The sequence below is a fragment of the Penicillium alfredii genome, assembly GCF_028826965.1.
Source record: "Penicillium alfredii strain IBT 34128 chromosome Unknown utg000001l_segment0_segment0, whole genome shotgun sequence".
NCBI lineage: Eukaryota > Fungi > Ascomycota > Eurotiomycetes > Eurotiales > Aspergillaceae > Penicillium > Penicillium alfredii.
The window spans coordinates 2,873,616-2,895,074 of record NW_026622698.1 but is presented as its reverse complement, the minus strand read 5'-3'; the positions used below and the strand labels follow the sequence as shown (position 1 = coordinate 2,895,074).

General features: G+C 53.5%; 8 protein-coding genes across 8 annotated transcripts; 3 read left to right on the top strand and 5 right to left on the bottom strand.

Moving 5' to 3' along the window:
• Positions 1–147: 147 nt before the first annotated feature.
• On the bottom strand, positions 148–2,692 carry NUU61_001125 (uncharacterized protein; the record flags this gene model as incomplete). Its single annotated transcript, XM_056651707.1, has 2 exons — positions 148–1,420; positions 1,476–2,692. The coding sequence occupies 2 exons, from the start codon at positions 2,690–2,692 to the stop codon at positions 148–150; spliced, it is 2,490 nt and encodes an 829-aa protein (XP_056516557.1).
• Positions 2,693–2,909: 217 nt separating this feature from the next.
• Positions 2,910–4,722, bottom strand: NUU61_001124 (deoxyribodipyrimidine photo-lyase PHR1; the record flags this gene model as incomplete). Its single annotated transcript, XM_056651706.1, has 3 exons — positions 2,910–3,450; positions 3,513–4,559; positions 4,580–4,722. 3 exons carry the CDS (start codon positions 4,720–4,722, stop codon positions 2,910–2,912), a joined length of 1,731 nt encoding a protein of 576 aa, XP_056516556.1.
• Positions 4,723–5,886: 1,164 nt separating this feature from the next.
• NUU61_001123 (uncharacterized protein) lies at positions 5,887–6,831 on the top strand (the record flags this gene model as incomplete). Its single annotated transcript, XM_056651705.1, has 1 exon — positions 5,887–6,831. The coding sequence occupies one exon, from the start codon at positions 5,887–5,889 to the stop codon at positions 6,829–6,831; it is 945 nt and encodes a 314-aa protein (XP_056516555.1).
• A 270-nt stretch (positions 6,832–7,101) lies between these two features.
• On the bottom strand, positions 7,102–9,913 carry NUU61_001122 (Kha1p; the record flags this gene model as incomplete). The annotated part of the gene is made up of 3 exons (XM_056651704.1): positions 7,102–8,583; positions 8,650–9,723; positions 9,785–9,913. 3 exons carry the CDS (start codon positions 9,911–9,913, stop codon positions 7,102–7,104), a joined length of 2,685 nt encoding a protein of 894 aa, XP_056516554.1.
• Positions 9,914–10,594: 681 nt separating this feature from the next.
• On the top strand, positions 10,595–12,628 carry NUU61_001121 (putative alpha-L-rhamnosidase A; the record flags this gene model as incomplete). The annotated part of the gene is made up of 2 exons (XM_056651703.1): positions 10,595–11,698; positions 11,756–12,628. The coding sequence occupies 2 exons, from the start codon at positions 10,595–10,597 to the stop codon at positions 12,626–12,628; spliced, it is 1,977 nt and encodes a 658-aa protein (XP_056516553.1).
• Positions 12,629–13,588: 960 nt separating this feature from the next.
• NUU61_001120 (uncharacterized protein) lies at positions 13,589–14,007 on the bottom strand (the record flags this gene model as incomplete). Its single annotated transcript, XM_056651702.1, has 3 exons — positions 13,589–13,827; positions 13,885–13,941; positions 13,992–14,007. The coding sequence occupies 3 exons, from the start codon at positions 14,005–14,007 to the stop codon at positions 13,589–13,591; spliced, it is 312 nt and encodes a 103-aa protein (XP_056516552.1).
• A 717-nt stretch (positions 14,008–14,724) lies between these two features.
• NUU61_001119 (uncharacterized protein) lies at positions 14,725–19,026 on the bottom strand (the record flags this gene model as incomplete). The annotated part of the gene is made up of 1 exon (XM_056651701.1): positions 14,725–19,026. The coding sequence occupies one exon, from the start codon at positions 19,024–19,026 to the stop codon at positions 14,725–14,727; it is 4,302 nt and encodes a 1,433-aa protein (XP_056516551.1).
• Positions 19,027–20,143: 1,117 nt separating this feature from the next.
• Positions 20,144–21,448, top strand: NUU61_001118 (putative formaldehyde dehydrogenase; the record flags this gene model as incomplete). Its single annotated transcript, XM_056651700.1, has 2 exons — positions 20,144–21,145; positions 21,215–21,448. 2 exons carry the CDS (start codon positions 20,144–20,146, stop codon positions 21,446–21,448), a joined length of 1,236 nt encoding a protein of 411 aa, XP_056516550.1.
• Between the last annotated feature and the right edge of the window lie 11 nt (positions 21,449–21,459).

The following is a 21,459-nucleotide window of genomic DNA, read 5'->3' as shown; positions in this document are numbered from 1 at the left end:
CAGGGTTGAGATAAGGGTCTACTTCCGCACCGTTGGCCAGGTTGTTGACCGTTCGTGAAGGATTGCCAGGGACCCGCAGCATGCGCGTTATGGACGAGGGATCGGCAGGCACCTAAGACATGATCGAAATCTGGGGCCGCAGTAGCGTCACAGCGCTAATCCTGTACCCTTTCGAGTCCATCGGTAAAGCGCCAGCACTGCTTTGCGGCGATGTCGAATCTCACTGGGGTTCACCGGCCGCCCTCGGGCTTGTGCGACTGCACTGCGCATCACCTGCCTAAAGCTTCGCTGGTACTCTGTGTTCAGCGTAACGACACAGGATTCCGTGGCCCGGATCATGGTCTCGCAGGCGTTAAGAATGCCCTCGCCAGCTTCTTTTTGCAAACGCTCCACAATCAGCAGTAATAAGAAGCTCCCCTGTAGCAACTGAATACCGAAGAAATACGGCATGAAGCTGACGTCCGGGTCAAATCGCAAGATTTGCTGCACGGAATCTGCTGCTTCTAGCGCGTGGGAGATGGTAGATGCAAAGGCCGGAGAGGACGTCCAGAAGTCCTTGTCCTCAATCAGAGAGACCGGATCCCATTTGCCCACGAGCAGGATATGGAGAACGTGGACCAGATATGACGAATAGGCAATTACTGTCTGTGTGTGCCAAGAGTAGGCCTGAGACAGCTGCGTGTCGACAGGCTGATCCGACTTGTTTGGGAAGCCAGTCGACAATGATCCTTCGTGCCCCGCCGCCGTAGTCGCTGCAAACGTGGTGAGACTTGCCTTGTAGATCTCAAGCTGTTGCAGCACCTCGCCCACGTGGACGTCCCACGCTTCCTTTCCTTGTAGCCGGACTCCCAGAGTCGGGTGATTCCGCGCCTGATTCAGATCAATCAGCTCCCCTGTGATAGTCATAAGGGGCAGGAAAAAGCCAAGGATGGAGTGATCGTGGCAAATAAAGTTCGGAAACACGCGACGTTTGTTCTGCTCACCCGAGCGGAGACATTGGGGGCCGTCTGGTCGAGGGCTGTTGCTGTGGATATTCCCGGATTGCCAGGACCCCTCATCTAGAGGCAGGAGTAGGTCCTCACTTTCGGCATCAAGGAGAGCGAGCGGGCGGTTGTAGCACAATGCGAGATGGCGGTCCATAATATACAGGAGCCACCACGTGCGACGGCGCTCTTCACGGTGCTCTTCCGTGACCATAGAACTGCTATGTGATTCATGGCACTGTTCGCAGAGACAGTTGAGGCTTGACTGGGCTGGGTTGGAGTAATCAAAAACCGGTCTTTCTGGCGAGCTGGCCCAGCCCGCAAGTGAGTAGCCAAAAAATGGACTCGACCCATCAGTCTGACTGTCCATGTTGGCCATCGCCTCGATCTCCTGGTTCAATTTGAGTTCCCTGGCCAGCGTAAAGGCCGAGTGCCACCTACAATCATGTTAGTTCGAATAGACCAGAAAATTCAATTCGAGGTCCGACATACCATCGCATGCTCGCGGCCTTTTGTTCGCTGGAAGAGATTATAGAGGCTACATGAATGTATGTAATCACATCATCCAATGACCCAGCCGGACCTACTAGGCCCTTATCATCACCGACCCCTTCAAACGGACGGTGAGCTGCAGCGCTCGCAAAGTCGCTTGCGGCCGAAGCTTCGGCAGAAGTCGGCTCTTGGTCTTTGAAAGAGACATGAATCAACGGACGGAGTAGACGAATCGTCAAGGCACAGAGAAACTGGCAAATTTTGCGGCGCTGGAGCGGGGAGATGGATAGTGAGAATGCTCGATCATCCACGGCAGCCACCCACAGCATACTTGCCAGCAACGCGGGGCTGCTGGGTCGAGGTCGGTCATTGCTGAGAAAGGAGGCTTTTCGCAGGACGTAGCAATGGATGTGATGGCACACCGGGTGCATATGGGTCGAGAATGCACTGGTGAAGTAGAGCTCTAGCAGGTCGCACACCAGTCGTCGCGGGAGGTTAGACCCCAAAAATGGCATGACCGGCTCCAGCACGGGATATTTCAAAGGCGACCGTGTGCCCGACGCTTGGCTCTGGCCTGGGTTATTCATCCCAGACCCTGGCGGCACTGGCGGGGGTCGTGAGGTGGGAAGGTGGCCGGCTAAATCTGCTGGATTCCAAACGTCCAACAGACGTGGTAGAGGCCCGTCGCCTCCGCCCGCACCCCCTAGCAACTCGCATGACTCTGGAGATAGGTGCGCCGCCGACAGCCATTCCTCCGTTGCGTTGGTGACGGGCGGCTCCCGGTGGCGCGAGCCATCTGGTACAGAGCGACGACCATCCACACTCGGAGCGGATAGACCGCTCAGGTCATTCGTTGTGGGCGATCGAGGCTTAAATGTCGACGCGGGTGAGGTATTTTGTATAGGCGACTGCGCTGGCTGGACTGCACCTTTGTGGTCTCTATTAGATGGCTGTGCCTCAGCGCGGTCTTGAGTGCAGTCGGTCGCACCCGTCACCTTGGACCGAGCAATGCGCCCCCGTTTTCGCCGCTCGCGAGTGAATTGGCAATGAGTGTCGCTCCGCTGACAGCGCGAGCACGGAAATGCCCGGTCGCACCGGACCCGGCGAGTATGACACGAGTCGCAGGCGACGCGGTTCCGTCGCCATCGTCGCTTGCTGTTGGGCAAATCAACCGGGCCGGGGGTGGACGGTGGCGGGTCCCCCGACTGAGAGTCCATATTAGGGCGTCATTGGCAATGGAAGAAATGAAGATACAAAAAGTGAAGAATGGAGAGAAAGTTGAAGGAAAAAATAGTTCATTGCGGGGAAGCTGCACTAGTGTCTCACTCTACTCTTTGCTCTCTCGGCCGTTTCTCTGCTTTCGATCTAAGATGTCCCACGGTTCGTGCACTGGCACACTCCACCGACTCCTCTCTCCACATAGTCAGTCCCCTATTACTTTTTCAGTGCCCGCTTGAACCGCTCCAGTGCCCGATCCCGACTGGCTGCGTGTTGAACAATCGGCCGGGGATATCCATGTTTCTCGGCAGTGGCGGCCGCCCCACGATCGTATGGGTCATGAATCGCATTCCCCTGCACACTGCGTAGCTCTGGCACCCAGCGCCGTATATACTGGCCATCAGGGTCGAATCGCTCGCTCTGCCGGATGGGATTGAAGATGCGAAAGTATGGCTGCGGGTCAACCCCAGTGCTGGACCCGAATCCCCAACCCCCGTGGTTCGAGGCGAAGTCTCCGTCGATGAGATTTGCCATGAAATACTGCTCGCCTCGGCGCCAATCCAGCAAAAGATCCTTGGACAAAAATGACGAAACGACCATGCGCGTGCGGTTGTGCATCCATGCCATATGTCTCATCTGACGCATGGCAGCATCCACCAGAGGGAACCCGGTCTTCCCATCGCACCAGGCCTGGAACTGTTCCTCGTCGTACTCCCATTCGATGTCGGTGTGTTCGGGTTTAAAACACTTGTTCATACTGCGAGAAAAGGCAGGTTAGTTGAGGGACAAATTGATACAATGAGGCCGAAAAGGACTCACCCCATGAATGGCCAATGGACCAGCACATGCTTGTAGAAGTCACGCCAGGCGACCTCGCTAATCCAGGTCATGTATCCTTGGTCATATCGGTCGAGATGGTTCTTGTTGACTCTCTTTGCCGTGGCCACGGCAGTTCGAGCGCTGAGCGCCCCTGAGGCAAAGTATGGGCTGAGCACCGAAGTCTGCTCCTTGGCCACTATATTGCGCCCCGCCTCATATCCACGACCCTTTTCTTCCAAGAACTTCTCGAGCCGTTGGAGGGCTTCATGCTCGCCGGTAGGATAGAGCTTTTCGAATCGACTCTTCTCTTCATCGGAGAGCTGCTTGTTACGTGGTGCCTCGGGGACTGCGCAATTGAAGAGATTGGCAAACTGCCCCCGAGCATCCCCGGGATTTGAGCCTGGCTCCTCGGAAACCTCGAGATAATCAGGGTTCTCCTTCAGAAAAGCAAGCCATGACCGGAACCACCAGGTGAAGACCGCATACTGGCGGCCCTGTTGACTGGCCAGAAGGCCCGGTGTTACGACGCAGGTATCATGACTGGGCGCAAAATGGATGTCGTTCTCCGCACATAGACGGACGAGCTTGGCCTCCCTTCGCAGCTCATCCACCTCATACTCGATGTTGGCGTAAAGATGCTTCGCACCCCACTGCTGACAGAGCTCCACAACGCGGCGAGGGATCGCCTTCCGTGTCTCCTGGGTTTCCATGTACAGCGGAATATCCAGCTCTCCAAGATCCCGTTGCAATTGTCGCAGGGTGCGCAGACTCAAATCCACTTGAGCTGGACTCGTGATATGCGCTGCCAAATCTTGCGGAGACTGGATATAGAGGGCAATCAGCGGATTCTGGTTCTCGCGAGCAGTCTGGTAAGCCAGGTGCAGGGCCCGGTTATCGTGAAGGCGCAAATCCCTTTTGAACCAATGGACCACGGCGTTGCCTGGCGTGATCGACTGGCGTTTCTGCGCCGTCTCCCGGCATGCCTTTTCCAGCGTCTCAATCGGTCGCTCGAGGGTCCCATTGTTGTATGCCTCGCACCGTTCATTGCTCATTTCCGGGGGTAGAACTCGCGTAGGACAATGCCAAAGTCCTCAGTCTGTTTCGCATTTGGGTGTGGCCGGTGCAAATCGGGCCGGCCTTTTTTAATGGCATATGTGCCATTCTGACCCTCAATCGAGGCGTCGGAGGTCTTTCGTTTCTTCGGCGGCATCGTTGCGAAACAGCGGAGGAATTGGGGGTTTGTTTTGGGTCCTTTTATTCGGATGGTTTGAGGGAGAAGTGGGTAAAGCCGAAACACCAGACAGCCCATCACCTTTCAACTCCCGACGCGTTTGCTGTGCGGGCCCATTGTCCTTTATGGCCCAGAAGAGAATGTTGGCGATGTCATCAATCGCTGGATCGGTTCTTGACGTCACCCGATCTGGCTACGATCGAGAGACGCGAGCGCGCCTACGCGATTGAGCGTGTTCCAAGATTTGCAAGTCATTTTCACCTCAGATGATATGGAGGGTGAGTCTCTCTGGGATTCACGTCTTCCCCAGAGTGTTGGGATGTGAAATACCCCACTGGACCTTTCGGGGGGGTTGACGGCATCCGACATGGCCAGCTTTTGCTCAGACTTGAGTCATGACAAAAACATCACCCCCTAAGTTGAACTAAGTTGAATCAATTACACATCACCTTTGTTTTCCGCCATCTCCGTGACTCGCGAATGTGCCAAAGGATCCCTGAGCGGGTCGAACAATTGGAGTCGATCGGAGATCGACGACTCCCGGTTCTCAGGGCAGGGGAGCGCATTTTTCGGTGCGCAAGGAGCAGCCGACAGCGTCGATCGTCTTCCCGGATCCACTCAATCAGCCCGAGGGCAATAGTCGCGGGAATGAATGATCGCCAGCTTGCATGGACTCAACCTTCAATAGTCGAGCTCCACCAGCCAGCACTGCGCATCCATGGCGCGGACCCCGGAACTGCTCAACCCTCCAATATGGTGCTCGCACGGGCAAGATGCACCATGGAACGAACCCCTCGAGTAGCTGTCATAGCCGCCTCGACACAAAAAGCAGTCTCTGCTGTTACCCCACCTCCTCTCAACTATCCCGTGGGGCGTGCTCAAACCCGTAATGCCAACGTTATGACCCCGACATGAACAATAGTCTCGAGGGATCGGTCCAAGGGCCAAGGGTCAGCAAACTTGGATCGGCACGCGCTCCTTCAACGGAAGTGCCGCGCGCCTGTCCCTTTTGAAAGTGGGCATTACTTCTCTCTCTCTTTCTCCCCCTTTCCTCTTTTCTCACCTGCGCCTCTCTCTCTCTCTCTCTTCCAGCCGTGAAGCCACGCCGAGCTCTGCGGTTCGAGCAATGTGCCTTCTCCGCCCATGTCGACCGACAGCGCCAGCGATATCTCGACGTCGCTGATCCACAAGTACTCGCCGGACCGTTTGGTGCACACGCACATCTTCGCCGCCTTCGCCGCCGTCGCCTGGTACAATGCCATCGAACTGGTGGTTCTGTGCTTCGTCTCGTTCAAGCGATGGCGCGGGTGCTACTTCTGGAGTCTGTTGATCGCGTCCGCCGGCATCATCCCGAACTGCCTCGGCTATGTCCTTCTTTTCTTCCCGACAGGCGTGTCGGCCTACGTCTGCGTCACGCTCATTATCCTCGGCTGGTATTGCATGGTGACCGGCCAGTCCATCGTGCTGTGGTCCCGCCTACACCTCGTGCTACAGAACACCAAGGTGCTGTGGGGGGTCCTGTGGATGATCGGCATTGATGCCGTGCTGTTCCACATCCCCACGACCGTACTACTATACGGCTCCGTATCAGATTTCGGCGGCGGCTTCGCCCATGGCTACAATATCATGGAGCGCATCCAGCTGTTGGGATTCTGCATCCAGGAATTGGTCATCTCCGGTATTTATGTATGGGAGACCGTCAAGCTCTTGCGACTTCGTCCGCAGGGCCGTCCCCACGGCATCCTGCACCAACTACTCACCATCAACATCCTCATCCTCGTCCTCGACGTCGCCGTCGTCGTCATCGAATACGTCGGCTACTATGCCGTCCAAGTCATGTTCAAACCCGTCGCCTACAGTATCAAACTGAAGCTGGAATATGCCATCCTCGGCAAACTCGTTGCTATTGCTCGCGGGGCCTACAACGACGAAGAACTGCCATCCAGTACCCGTGAGATCAATCAAATCTCGTCCTCGCAAACCCCGTCTTCACACCTCGACTATCCACGCCACGTCCGCCGAGAGTACAGCCCGCCGTGGTTTTGGGACTCGTCTCATCAAACGAGTTCTACATCCTCTGGTCAGTGATGGATACTTTGCATACGTAGTCTCTCCTTTCCTTGTTTTCTCTGCTTCATGTCGAGGCAAAAAAATATATATTTAATACCCCGGAGGTATATATCTCATCTGAAGGACCCTCCATAATACCCAGCGCCAAGTGCCATGATGACCTACGGGGTAATTGGTGATAATAATTCGGTCAAATGGCCATGACAAAAAGGGAAGAACCCCCAGGCTCTCATTGCACAAAAATTCCATAATCAAGATTCTCATAATTCAAACAAAATGGCTCTCAAATCACCGGTAATCACTAAATAATGCGGCCTCTGACCCAGCTTGGAGAACCAAGACACTGCCGAAGATCTTATTTTCAGGCTGCACCATCGCTGTACCTACCGACCCCAGGGCCCGGCGGGTGTCGGTTCCAATGCCGTCCTCAAAGGTAGAGTTCAAATCTTGAGCTGGGGTACTCCCACGGCCGACTACGACAATGCTGTTGGCTTTGTGGAGGGCCGGGTCGAGCTCTTCTCTTACAGCCGCCACCGCTAATCGAACCGGATCGCTGATACTTTCCTGGGCAGCGGGCTGTCGGAACACGACACGCTCCTTCAGCTCGGTGGGCACCGAATCGCGCAAGGTCTCGAAAAAGACAAGATCAGATGGATGGCCCGGTGTCGCCTGAGGTCGTGCGTTCGAACTAGACGCGGAAATCGTGGTAGACATGGTAGCTTTGGCCACTTCAGCATTCAATGATCCGAATTGAATGATCGTAGCTGTGACTTGGTCGTTCTGGGCCAGCTGAAGAACAAAGCGGAGCGCGAATCGATCATCCTCGTCACCAAAAAACGGGAGAACAATGTGGTGCGAGCGATTGCCAGTAGGTGGTCTAGTCCAAAGAGAACTTTGGATACTCATGGCACCGGTCGAGCGCTTGGTCGCAAGACGTTTCGCGGCCGCGGATTGTGTCTCAAGGCTTCGTTCAATCAATATCCCCACATGGCCGGGAACACGTTCCAGGATATTGGAGACGAAGTCTGTGTATGGCCCATTTGCGAACCGGCCCGCCTCATCAACATCCAGGCCGTTCTGTCGGTCTGCCAACGTTCCCGTTTCGCTCCATGGGAGGAGAAGGAGATCGGCGGTGTCTTGACGCGCCATGCCAATCACAGTATCGGCATACGAGTACTCGGGTACCACAGATACCCCCGCCATGAGCAACAGGTCATGCCACTCGCCAAAGGCCCGGAAGGTGTTGACAACAGGATCCCAAAGCGCATGCTCGCCCGCAGCTGAGACTTTCATGACACTCGAGTCACGATCGGTCAGTTCCATGAGGCGGACACCATGCACTCGCAACGCGGTCTCTTCCTCGTTTTCTGCAGGGGTAACAGCATCCTCAACATTCTGGTCGGTCTGCTTGGGCACATTGGCTGGGTGTACTCGTGGTAGCAAGGAGGCTACGCGGTTAGAACTGAGGAGAGCTGCCAAAGTGCAGATACCAGAAAGACCGTCCAGACGAAGGTAAACCAGCAGCTTGCGCACAGGGACTGACTTCAGCTGGTCCTTGGCAACCGTCACACTATCAGATCGATCTTCTTGTTGCACGGGATTACCGGCCCAGTCAATCTCCCCGCGTCGCCAACGCTCGACTTTGACCTGGTACCAGTTTGGGTAAAGCGCAGTAGTTAAAGGAGTGGTGAGAAATGTTGTAACTAGGGCCATCACTACAAAAATGGTGAATGTGCGCGTCGTGAGGATTTTGGCTTGAAGGCCAATATTCTACCATGTTCACGTCAGCTGAGTCAAATAAGGAATTTTTCGAGAAATAGTAGGACTCGCCAGCACAATCAATTCAACCAATCCTTTACAGCTCATGAGCACGCCAATCGAGAAGCTTTCTCGCCACAGCAATCCACAGGCGCGGGATGCCAGAGCGCCTCCTGTCACCTTGGCGATAAAGGCGATGGCTATCACACCGACCACGTAGCCCCAGACGGTCCCACTGTCAAGGAGACCCAGGTTGGTGCTCAGCCCCGACAAAGTGAAGTACAGGGGCAGAAAGAGAGCGGCGACCAGGTCCTCGATTTTCTCTGTCAGCTTGATAGCGAATCCTCCTTTGTGTGGGCAAATCAAGCCAATGACGAACCCGCCAAAGATGGCGTGGACTCCGATAGCTTGTGTGAAGAACGCCGAGGCAAGGGCGATGAGCAAGGTCAAAGTCACCACAGACTGGCTGGGCCCTTTTTGCAAGCTACCCGTACGCTCCAAGAAGCGAAGGAATAGCGGACGGAAGGCAAAGGTTAAAAAGAGCATGTATCCTGCGCAGACCAGCAACACCCACAGCGCCGTGATCCCGCTGCCGGCGTTTACCAGCGCTACGCAGAGCGCAAGCAGAATCCAGCCGACGACATCATTGCCCACTCCGGCGGACAAAACAATCACGCCGACTCGGGTTCCCAGGAGTTTCAACTCGGTCAAGATTCGACACAGAACGGGGAAAGCAGTGATTGCCATAGCAATGCCGATGAAGAGCAGATAGGTACCGAACTGGATGGGTACTGTGCCTGGCTCGTCATGGAACTCGTTGTAGAGTCCATAGGAGATGGCTGATCCTAGTCCAAAAGGCAAAATCATCCCCGCCGCAGAAACGCTGAGAGCGATGCGCCAGTTGCTCATGAGAAACCTCAGGTCCGTCTCCAGGCCGACGAGAAACAGGAAGAGGACCAGACCCAGGTTAGCGACCAGGTTTAGACTTGGGATGCTTTGCTTTGGGAAAATGGCGTCGGTAAATCCGGGAATGCGACCCATCACCGAAGGGCCCAAGACGATCCCACCAATGACCTCGGCGATGACCCGTGGCTGACGGATCTTGGAGAGGGGCCAGTGGAGCAGGCGGCAGAGCACGATAATGATCACGGCCTGTGTCGATGTTAGGATGGGTTTTTTGGACATGTATCCCTGTAAAAACAGGCGCTCCTACCTGAATAATAAATAGCACGATGGGGTTTTTTGAGTCATAGTGAGACGGATTTCCTCCTTCGAGAATACCTCCCTGGGGACTGACCCGAGAAGTATCGGCAGCCGTCACCGTCGTCGTGCTGGACGCCATGTTGTTGCCAGCGTTGATGGGGTGAGAGAGCTGAGGAGATGGAAGAGAAGATCATGGTGACCCACAGTGTCAACCCCCAGAATGGGCCTGGGCGCACCAATACGTATCCATGGATCCTGCCCCGTCTTGGCGGTCGATCCGTTCGCCGTTGGATTGGCCTGAGGATGCGATGGAGATGGTCAAAGAGGTCAGCAGTTCTTGATGCTTTCACATACAAGCTGGGCGACCAGTGCGTATGTGGATGAAACGCGGAGGGGAGGTTGGAAGGTAAAAAGAATGGGGGTTGAGGGGGGGGAGAAGGAGGGAGCAATGTCAACGTGCCGCCGGAGTCGAAATTGCCTCCTCCACACTTTCATCCCTGCATCCCTCGGGACCTTTGGGACTATGCCTTCATGCATCGCTTTATAGACTGCCCTGGGACTTGGTAATATCATACCCGTGCAGACAGACTCTGAGCCTGCAGAAATTCCCCGACATCCCCACATCCCATCTCCACTGCTACAATGGGTATGTCGGTGCGCTGATCAACCGATCTCCAACTTGGCCGGACTGCTTTCTCCCGAGGGTCGATGGGACACAGGTTTTGCGAGTTCCTGATGTCGCAGCTACTTAATATGGTGGGTCCTCTTCTTTGGGTCGCCACAAAGGAGGAATCGATTGCTCAGAATCCCCCAATCCGCTATGTATTCGATCGTCGCTGCTTTACTTCTGGGCGGCCTCGCAACTGCTTCCGGCGTGCCCTACGAGGATTATATTTTGGCTCCGAAGTCACGAGAGCTGCTCCCGGCTTCTGTACACAGTGTTAATGGGTCGGTCACCAATGCCAGGGCCCTGATCCAGTCCGCCGGTGGTACGACCCTCAATGGTGTTTCATCGGTAACCTACGATTTCGGGAAGAATATTGCAGGTCTCGTATCGCTCGATGTGGGATCTGCTTCATCCCCTTCAGCCTTCCTTGGTGTCACCTTCTCCGAGTCGAGTCTCTTTATCCGCCACGAAGCCTCTGATGGCACCTCTGATGCGGGCTTGGATTCCCCGCTGTGGTTTCCGGTTGGTCGCGGGACTGGCCACTATGCCTCCGAGAAGAAGCACCTGCGTGGTGGCCTCCGATATCTCACACTTGTGAGCAACACCACTGCGACAATTCCCGTTCGTCATCTCCACGTAAACTTCACTGCTGCGCCAACTCAGGACCTTGGACGCTATACGGGATATTTTCACTCAGACGACGAGCTTCTCAACAAGATTTGGTATGCAGGGGCATACACTAATCAGCTCTGTACTATCGATCCCACTCAGGGCAATTCTCTGGTGCATCTGGGCAGTATTACCTCGGATGACGATATTCATCTTCCTCAGACCGATACCTGGTGGAGCAACACCACCATCGGCAATGGAAGCAGTATCATTACCGACGGTGCCAAGCGTGATCGATTGGTTTGGCCGGGAGACATGTCCATTGCTCTCGAGAGTATCGCTGTTAGTACTGGTGACCTATACAGCGTACAAAATACCCTGGAGTCGTTGCTTGACTTGCAAAAGTCCGATGGCCGCCTACCTTATGCGGAACGACCCTTTCGGGATAGCGTGAGCTTCACGTACCATCTGCACAGTCTCATCGGCGTGTCTTATCTCTATCTCTTCTCGGGTGACCGCAGTTGGCTATCCCGACACTGGTCACAATATAAGAGAGCAGTTCGGTGGGCTCTCTTGAGTGTCGACAAAACCGGTCTGGCCAATATTACTGCCTGCTCTGACTGGCTAAGATTCGGCATGGGAGGCCATGTAAGTCGTTCACCGGTTTGGTTCATTAGAACATGATCATGTGCTCACCATTCGTAGAACATCGAGGCTAATGCCATTCTATATTTCGTGCTTCAAGATGCACAGAAGTTGGCGGAACAACTTAACGACACGTCTTCCGCGGAGTCTTGGAAGCGTACTGCGGCCAAGATCAAGTCTGTCGCCAACCAAAAGCTATGGGATAACCAGGCAGGTCTCTATCGCGATAATGAGACAACGACGCTGTACCCGCAAGATGGAAATGCCTGGGCGATCAAGGCCAACTTGACGCTCTCGGCCCGTCAGAGCAACACAGTTTCTTCCGCTCTCCAGTCACGCTGGGGTAAGTACGGTGCCCCAGCACCAGAGGTGGGTAAGACCATCTCCCCGTTCATCGGTGGGTTCGAGCTACAGGCGCATTATCTTGCTGGCCGCTCAGAAACTGCCCTGGATCTGATCCGACTGCAATGGGGATTTATGCTGGAGGATTCTCGAATGACCCAATCCACATTCATCGAAGGATACTCCACGGACGGTTCAATTCACTATGCACCATACACAAACGACCCCCGGATATCGCATGCTCATGGTTGGTCGACAGGCCCAACCTCAGCCCTCACGTTCTATGCGGCTGGTATCCAGCTCACTGGACCTGCAGGCGTCACCTGGCGTATTGCTCCGCAACCAGGCAATCTCACCATCGTGGATGCTGGATTTCTAACTTCCCGCGGCAATTTCTCGACCTCTTTCCAGCGCAGCGCTCGAGGTGGTTACAATCAATTTTCCTTTCAGACCCCCGCTGGCACCACTGGAGAGGTCTATCTATCTGGGGCGAGCGGCACTCTTGTGTCCAGGGACGGCAAAGAAATCAAGCTTATGGCGGGTAGGGCCTCTGGCTTGCATGGGGACGCTTGGGAGCTTCACACTCAGTAGACATCATCGGGTCTGTGGGGCGTGGCATTTACATATTGTAAACGGGGTTCTGCTCGAACTGTCAATGCGGACGGATCGATATGGGAGGATGCCGGCGAAGCCTCAGTAGTAAGGCAGTCAAATCAGAGACCAGAAAACATCATACAATGCGTAGTGTCCAGGTGCTTAATCTACATAATAAATGGATTCAGACCAAAGATTCCAAAGGCCCATGGCGACGGAGCAGGGTCCTATGGCAATTGGTCCGTTCGAATACCTTTCTCTTTCTCTTTCTCTCTCTCTGTTCTTGCCTAGAAAAGGCAAAAAAAAAAACCCATGATGGTTTGAAAGCTTTCAGAGAAGTATTGGATGGCGTGATAGCTCCCCAGAGGAAGGGAAATAAGCGGAAGAAGAGCAATAGATGATATGTAACCTTTTTACAAAGGTGAACGATATATAGAGTGAAGCATGGAAATAGGAGGATAGCGAGATGATGAATGGAAGTAGATAAAGTAGAAAAGAGATATGGTGGTAGTAGGGTAAATATAGGCAGAGGTAAGAGATATATAAGAGCAAGCAAGATGCACATATTCACTAAACAACGCTCTTTTATGTTAGTTAATCACAGACCACTTCCAACGTTAGCTATGATATATAAAAGCATACTTTGTATTTCCTAGTAGAGAATCAACAAGCAAGATTAAACCAACCAAAGCGGAGACAGAGCAAGGGTGGTCTGATATAAAAAAAGAACCTTTACTAGGGACAAGGTTTATTTCAGAGTTCCGAGCAACTTCACGGTCAGTAAATACAGCCATCCTCTGTGGAGTCTACACTTTGTGGATTTACTTGGAGTTTGCCCTGAGTTCCTCCTTATAGGCAAATGGGTGCAGAGTCTGTACTCGATCATAATTGAGCATAATCATACATCTGGGCAGTCACATCGTCATAAGAGTCTAAAGCCGAAAATAAAAGGGGACCTCATCCCTCCTCCAAAGACCCCATAATGGAGTCGAGCTCAACGAAGCTGGACTGAAAAGGGAATTTCCGACTGGCTTCCTCTGTCTCCTTGTACTTACCCTCCTCCACCAACTCAATACCCCACTCGAAGATTTCGTGTTCATCATCAAGATGCACCCCCTGTAGATGGAATTCTCCAGCCGCATCCAAAACATTCAAGACATCACGGCCCAGACCATCTAATGGGTTTGGAATCATATCTGTCAGCCAAGAAAACAGATCAAGAATCACAAGAAATAGACACGGGCAGAACTCACCAACTTGCAAGATTGTGTCGGGATCCAAGCCATAGAGATACCGGAACTTATCGATCTCTGATGAAGGGCGTCTCCCTTTCCACATCATCACGTTCATACCCGCCCACCCACCATGCACACCATGTGGTTGTGGATTGGAATATCCACGCGGTTAGGCAGCTAAATATCAGAAAGCGTCAGACTGTTCTCTGATTGAGAAAATGGCCTTTTATGAGGGACTATTACACACTCTGGTGGTTGGTTTCTCATGGAGTAAGGGGGACCTGGATTTGTTTGTAGCATTTATTGTGTCTCTGCTTTTCTAGCTGTTTCTGCCTTTCTGAGCAGAAGGCATGGTGATTTGAGGGACTTTTTTCATGGAAAACGAAATCAAGGAGAGATTGAGGATGGTAAGAGGAGATAGATTTGATGAAGTGAATGAAGGAGGATGGTAAAGAAAAGATAAATGAAGGAAAGAATATGTAGAAGTGGAATGGAGTGTGAGATGATGGTAAACAACACGCGCATATAAAGCAAACAAGAAGCTACAAATTTTGATGAATAAATAGAGCCTATCCAATCACTCAAGCAGCCCACCCCTCCCTCTCTTAAGGAGGGGATCTAGGGAAAGGATATCTAAAGAAGAATATAGAGAGTAAGTACTTGTAGGGGATAGTCTTACACGAACCCTAGGCTAGAAAGATAAAAGCATCATAAATACTATAAAAAGGATCTAAATAAAGAAACATATCTAAAAAAAGACACAACTTGAAGAGAGAAAAGACATTATGTAGTTCATAAACATATACTAAAAATATTTTGATACCATCTTTCCCCAGCTATACAACCATCAAGGCCCCATTAGGCAGTCTTCGTCTTAGCCTTCCAGCTCCGGACCCGGAACAGGTAATACAGCGCAATAGCCCCACAGATATTGAAAATAAAGTAGCACCAAAATATCCCATAGTTCCTCCAGCGGTCCTCCCAGAAGATCTTCCGGGCTGCCAGGTAGTCATCTGCATACTGCATGGCGCAGTACTGGCAGTTGCTGGTGGCATTCTTGTTAGAAAGGTGACCAATGCCAACATCCAAGTACTTCTTGAGATATTCACCACAGGTCTGGCCGGACGGCGGGTCGAAGACCTTCATTTCCAAGTCATTGCATTCCACCTTGCGGCCATGCAGCGCCGTGCTGCTGATGCCGCTGACATAGTATGTAAAGGGCGAGACGCGGTACATGAAGATCCAGAAACCGGGTAGGTCGTCTGGGGGCTGCATCACGCCGTTGAAGATGAACGACAGACCGAACATCAGCGTCGCCAGCATGGCGGCCATGGCGGGTTCCGGGATAGCGCACACAACCAGCTGGGCCATGCTCGCCGCGTAGATGTAGAACTGCACGATAAACAACATCACCAGCGCGCGTCGCTCGGGGTCCTGCTCGCTGCCGATCACAGACCAGTAGAAAGATGCCCAGGCGCAGACTCCAAGACAGATCTGAAAGGGGATTTCAACTAGCACTTGGGAAAGGATAAACACCTTCCATGAGTAGATGCGCGATGGGCGTTCGCGGACCTCGTACAGGGAACGCTGCGTTACGAACTTCGGCATAATCTGGTTGACAAGCGTGTTGAAGATGGTGCACAACAGGAAGATACTGAACAGTACATCCTGGAAGCCTTGCTGGGTATTATCGGATTTCCAGAACGAAAAACCAATGAAGAGACCCGAGGTAATACCCAGAAGGAACTTGGCGAAGACATACTCCGGTTGTCGGAAATATTGTTGGAAGACACGGGTGAGAACGTAGAAGAGTTGGCTGTACAGCGGCATGGCAAATTCGGCATCGTCATCACCCAGAGGCGATTCGTGGTCGGTGCGATTCTCGGGGGAATGAAGGCGGTCAACTTCCGCAACAACTTGCTGATACTCTGGGCTCTTCTTCCAGACTTGGGCCCAGTCGACACCGGGACAGGCGTCTCCAGCAACCATTTCAAGGATATACTCGGCTGGGTTCTCCATTTCCTGGCACGGCCGGGCGCCATTGTGTTCGAAGAATTCAAGGAGTGTCGAGGATTGGTCACCAATGTCTCCAAAGTAGACTGTCTTTCCTCCCTTGGTCAGGAAGAGTAAGCGATCGAACGTTTGGAAGAGCTGTGCACTGGGCTGGTGGATGGTTGCGAGGACAGCCTGTCCATGATCTGCGAGCCTTCGAAGGAACTGGACGATTGTCCACGAGCTCTGAGAATCCAGACCACTAGTTGGCTCATCGAGGAAGATCAGCAGCGTAGGTTTGGCAGCAAGTTCAACCCCAATACTGAGCAGCTTTCTCTGTTCCACGTTCAGGCCCTCCCCGAGAGAGCCTACCACGGCTTCGGCGAAGTCATCCATACCGAGGACCTTAATGACCTGCTCAACGTACTCGTACTTTTCTTGATTGGTGACGGCACGGGGTTGGCGAAGCACGGCGCTAAAGCGCAGGGCCTCTCGCACAGTGGTGGTCTGGAGGTGCAGATCCTGCTGTTGCACATATCCTGTTCGACGAGGGAAGTTTGCCGCAAGGGGATTGCCGTTAACCAGAATGTCGCCAGAGACAACACCAATAGAAACCCGCTGAGCGAGAACATCCAGCAGAGTTGTTTTTCCAGCACCAGAAACACCCATCAATGCGGTCAAGCTGCCCGGTTTGACCCAGCCGTTTACATCGTTCAGCAATTGTCGAGTGCCCTCTTGGACGGGAATGTCATAATTCAGGGACTTCCACGAAAGGATGTCGGTCTGCTCCGGGAGACGGATTGTTTCATTGGTTTGTTCCACTTCGAGTTTGGTGAGCTCGGTCTGGCCGCCCTCAGTATCCTCGCCGGGATGGAGGTATTTCGGTGCGTGGCCTGGGCGGAATACCAAGGCCTCTGCCTTGGATTTGTCACTGGAGATGAATTCCGTGGCAGTCAGGTAAAGGCCGTTGAGAAAGATGACGAACGCAATGAGGATGCCGTAGTTTCGCCAAAGGTGGGAGTGCGAGTATTGGTAGTTCTGCTCAATGAAGGCATCGCCCCAAACAGTGCGCTGACCAGCCATTGCACCAACGGCGGAGCAGATAAAAGAAGTACCGACTCCATAGCTCGGGATAATTGAGGGACAGTCGAAGTTGCGCCCATGGAATTCGTTGGCAATCAGTGCCTCGAAGGTGTAGTAGATTGGGTTGAGCCACCGGATCCACGAGAGCCATGGATGCATATATGGCTGTGGGAGGGTGAATCCTGTATAAACAACAATGCAAAGCACCAGAACACCGGCCATGGCCATGGCCTGTCCGACAGTCTTGGTCAGCGCACCTAAGCTCCGGAAGAGACCCGACATAGCCAGGACAGCCGTAGTCAGGAATAGGTAAAAGATGAAGAACGGGCCGGGTTCTCGACGCAGGTTTGTCATGAAATAGAGCACAACGGAGAATATAGTGACACGCAAGAGTTTGATCGGAAGATCAACTACCAGACTGGCCAGGGCTTCGGTGAACGGATGAACGAATGCATAGCCATTCTGTTTCTCGACGATTGGCCGCTGGTTATAGAGCTGCATGATTTCGTTGATAGTGAGAAGGGCGTTCATGAGTACGGCGAAGTACATGACCGCGCCTTTTTGGAAAAAGTAGTCCGAGTTGTCTGGATTGTTGTAAAAGATAGAGCCAATAATCAACGACAAAATGATCTGGACGACCACGGGGGACATGGCCGTCGGCAGGTCGTTGAGCATTCGCTGGTAGGCTCGCTGTATACAGAGTCGGATCTGCATCGGCACGGAGAGAAGGTACGGGCTGCGGGATCGCGTGTGACGCGCTTGTTGTTGTTCATGACTGAGCTGTAGTCTTTTCGCGTCGTCGCCGTTCGGAGGATGTTTTCGTTCGTATGTAGTAATCTGGTTGCGCAGGTTCTGGTATTCGGGGCTTCGCTTCCAGTACTGAGCAAAGTCAACCGAAGTGCGTGGCACTTTGTCTTCCATGCCAGGACGAGCCCTGCGCTCAATGGGGTTGGTAATCGCCGTAAGGAAATCACCACTGACTTGACGTTCTGGCCGCTCCCAGCCCATGTCTTGGAAGTAGGCCACAGCACGGTCCCGGGGACCGTAGTAGATTTCGCGGCCGTCGTAGAGAAGCACCACCTTGTCGAAGAGGTCGAACATCGACTGCGACGCTTGGTAGGCGGCAATGGCATGGCAGGACTGGCCCATGTCGGCGGCGAGACGCATCGACCGGACAAACTTGAGGGCCGATGCTGCATCCAACCCACGCGTGCTGTTATCCCAGGCGCCAATGCGGCAGCGCGACAGGAACATCTCGGCGATGCTGACACGCTTGCGCTCGCCGCCACTCACTCCGCGGATGAATTCATTGCCGACTTTGGTATGGTAGGTGTGAGAGAGACCAAACACTGACATGACAACTTGGGTAATGGTTTCCACAAATTCGTTTCGCGTTATGTCTTTGATTCGCTTGTGTGGTGCGCGCGCATGAGCGGCGAATGACAGTGTCTGACCCACAGTCAGATGGGGAAAGTGCAAATCGACCTCCTTATTGTATGCCACCTCGCCACGGTGATGTTTAATCATGTAGTCACGATCCACGCCTTCGTAGTGAAGCGTACTGCCAGACTCGAGGGTCAAGCCGCCCAAGTGGCCACAGAGAGTCTTGAGCAAAGTGGTGCACCCGCTTCCAGGGCGACCCAAGACGAGCAGAAGCTCGCCACCTTCAAGGAGGCCATCGAAGTTGTCAAGGATCCGTCGATGGGGGGTTCGGCGCCCGGTAAGAGCTGCTGCGGCAGCGCGAAAGGGGACCGTGAAGCTCGAGACCAGGTTTTCCTGAAACTGCAGGGCAGAGCCAGAGCCACTCACGCAGAGATTGGAGAAGACCACACCCTGGTTGGGAAGGTCAATACCAGATTCATGGACTTGGTCCAGTACCGTTTGCGCCCACCGATGATGGTCAAACTGTGGGCTGGTGGGATCGAGGGCGGGATCTTGAGTTTCTTTTTGACTTGCAGATGCCGATAGTGCTCGGCCGAGTCTGCTGGAGGCAATCCGACTTATAGATTCCAGCTCGCACTCCTCGGTTGCCGTTGGAATGCGCTCAGAGATTGGGGCGAACTCAGGTTTGATTTCTTTGTCCATCTTGAGGGGGGTGTCCAGTGGACGGTACAGTCAAGAGTGGAAGTAAGCAGACCATCAAATTCGGGGATGACCGTGGCCCTTATAAAGGAAAAAAATCAACTATGAATCCTTCCATGAGCGAACGGAACACCCAAGGTCCGATGCAGTGGAGTATGCTGGAGTATGCTGAGATACTTGATGCCGTCAACGATTCGCGAAGGAAAAAAGTAGGGCTCGGGCCAAACGGACCTCCGACTCGCCGACCGTCCCGTGATTTGTGGAGAGTGCAAGCTCCTTGACACTTCGATATTAATGGCCCCCTATGATACTCCAATATCTTCCAATATGTGGGTGATTCTGGTCTATGGTCTATTTGTCATGAGAAATATTGAACGTAGATTCTATGGTAAAAATCACAAGAGCCTCATAAGCAGGAATAGTCCGCTGGATCGATAGTAGCATCCACTAGGTCAGCCCATTTAGAGACTATCACTCGGCCAAAAGATTGAAAATTTATAAAGCCGAAAGGCGAGTCATTGTATTATTTTGGCGTCCATCGAAAATTCTATGGTCGGGCCGAAACACGGACCTCCCTGTCGCGGTCCCCGATGTGGACATCGTTACGGGCCGTGGCCCCACCGATAGGAGATAGCGCGCGCGTCCCTCTTAATATCCGTGGTCCGCCAGTGGCATTTATGTTGGCATAAACACCCTCCAGCAAAAAATGGGCGCCCATGGTGAATCGAAGCAGATTACATCACCCGGCGATGATTTCCGAATCTTGTCTTTTATGACAGAAGGCTTGGCCCCCTGTGGTTTCCTGGCCACTCGACTAGCATCATGCTGATCTCAGGATGGACGCCCGTAGGGTTGCGTGCTAGTCATCGGCAAGACCATCTCGCTTCAACACGGAATCCTTGAGTTGAGCACCCGATTTCCGAACTCAGTGTTCGCGGTCTCGTGGGTTCGAATGTTCCTTTTGTCCCTTCCACATGTTGGTGTGAGCACCAACCATCCTCTTCAGGCATGGCAGTCGTAATGCCCAAGTAAGTGTGGACTTGCCATTGGGCTTCCAACGTCACTCACCCAGACTAGCCCGATCACTAAGATCGAGTACAACCCACACCCAACAAATACCATGAAGGCGGCGCGGTGGATGGGCACACGAGAAGTCGAAATTGGAGTCGTTCCCAAGCCAACCATCACGGACCCAAGCGACGCCATTGTGCAAATCACCCATTGTACCATCTGCGGATCTGATTTGCACTTATACGAGGGAGACCTCAACGACGCGATGCAAAAAGGCGACATCCTGGGACAGGAAGCCATCGGATTCGTAGAAGAGGTAGGCCCGAGAGTCAAGTCCCTGAAGCCGGGAGATCGAGTCATCATCTTGCCTATCATTGCATGTGGCAGCTGCGATTATTGTCAGCGCCAGCAATACTCTCTGTGCGATGTCACAAATCCCAGCAAGGAAATGGAAACCTTATATGGCCACCGGCTGTCCGGGATCCTGGGCTACAGCCGGCTCTGTGGTGGGTACCCCGGAAATCAAGCAGAGTATTGTCGAGTGCCAAACGCGGATCTTTCGTGCGTCAAGGCACCGCGAGACATCGACCCCCGCAAACTCCTTGGTTTGACAAATGTCGTCACCACTGCCTGGCATGCGCTAGAACTGGCCGAGGTGCAGGCCGGCGATATCATCGGTGTCTGGGGCTGTGGGCCGGTGGGCCTCTCGGTTCAAAGGCTGGCCAAGCTCCGGGGTGCCAAGAAGATCTATGGACTAGACAAGGACCCGCAGCGGTTGCGGCTCGCCGAGGAATTCGGCATGACTCCCGTTGACGTGGGTGCGAACCCCGAGATAGGCGATTACATCCTGTCGATTCAGCCAGGTGGGCTCGATCGAGCCATCGAAGCCAGTGGATTCCGCAGCACGCAGAAGCCGCCGCACGCTGCGATGCGAGCGATCGGTCTAGAGCGGGACAGTAGCGATACGGTAGCGGCCATCATCAAGGCAACGCGCAAGGGTGGCAATGTTGCGCTTATTGGTGACTTCTTCTACACGACCCACGATTTCCCAATCGGACCCATGATGCAGAAGGCATTGACGATTCGCGGTGGTCAGGCATGGCCTCAGAAGGTGCATTGTCCCCCCTTTCTCCCATTTGAAATCTGACCGAAGTGGCGTGTTGGTTGACGAAGATACCAGTATCACCCGTTTCTACTGGATCTCGTAGTGCAAGGCAAGCTGGACCCATCTTGGATGTTCACGTACGAGGACGAGTTCGAGAATATCGCAGACCACTATCGCAAATTCGCCCAACATGAGGTCCCGGGGGGGTTGAAGGTGTGTTTGGTGACAGCGTTTGGGCGTAGCGAGCGGATGGAGGCGAGTAGTGACATGGGCATCATTCGCGAGGACGGAGGATTCGTGACGCTGTAGTCTAGTGTCAC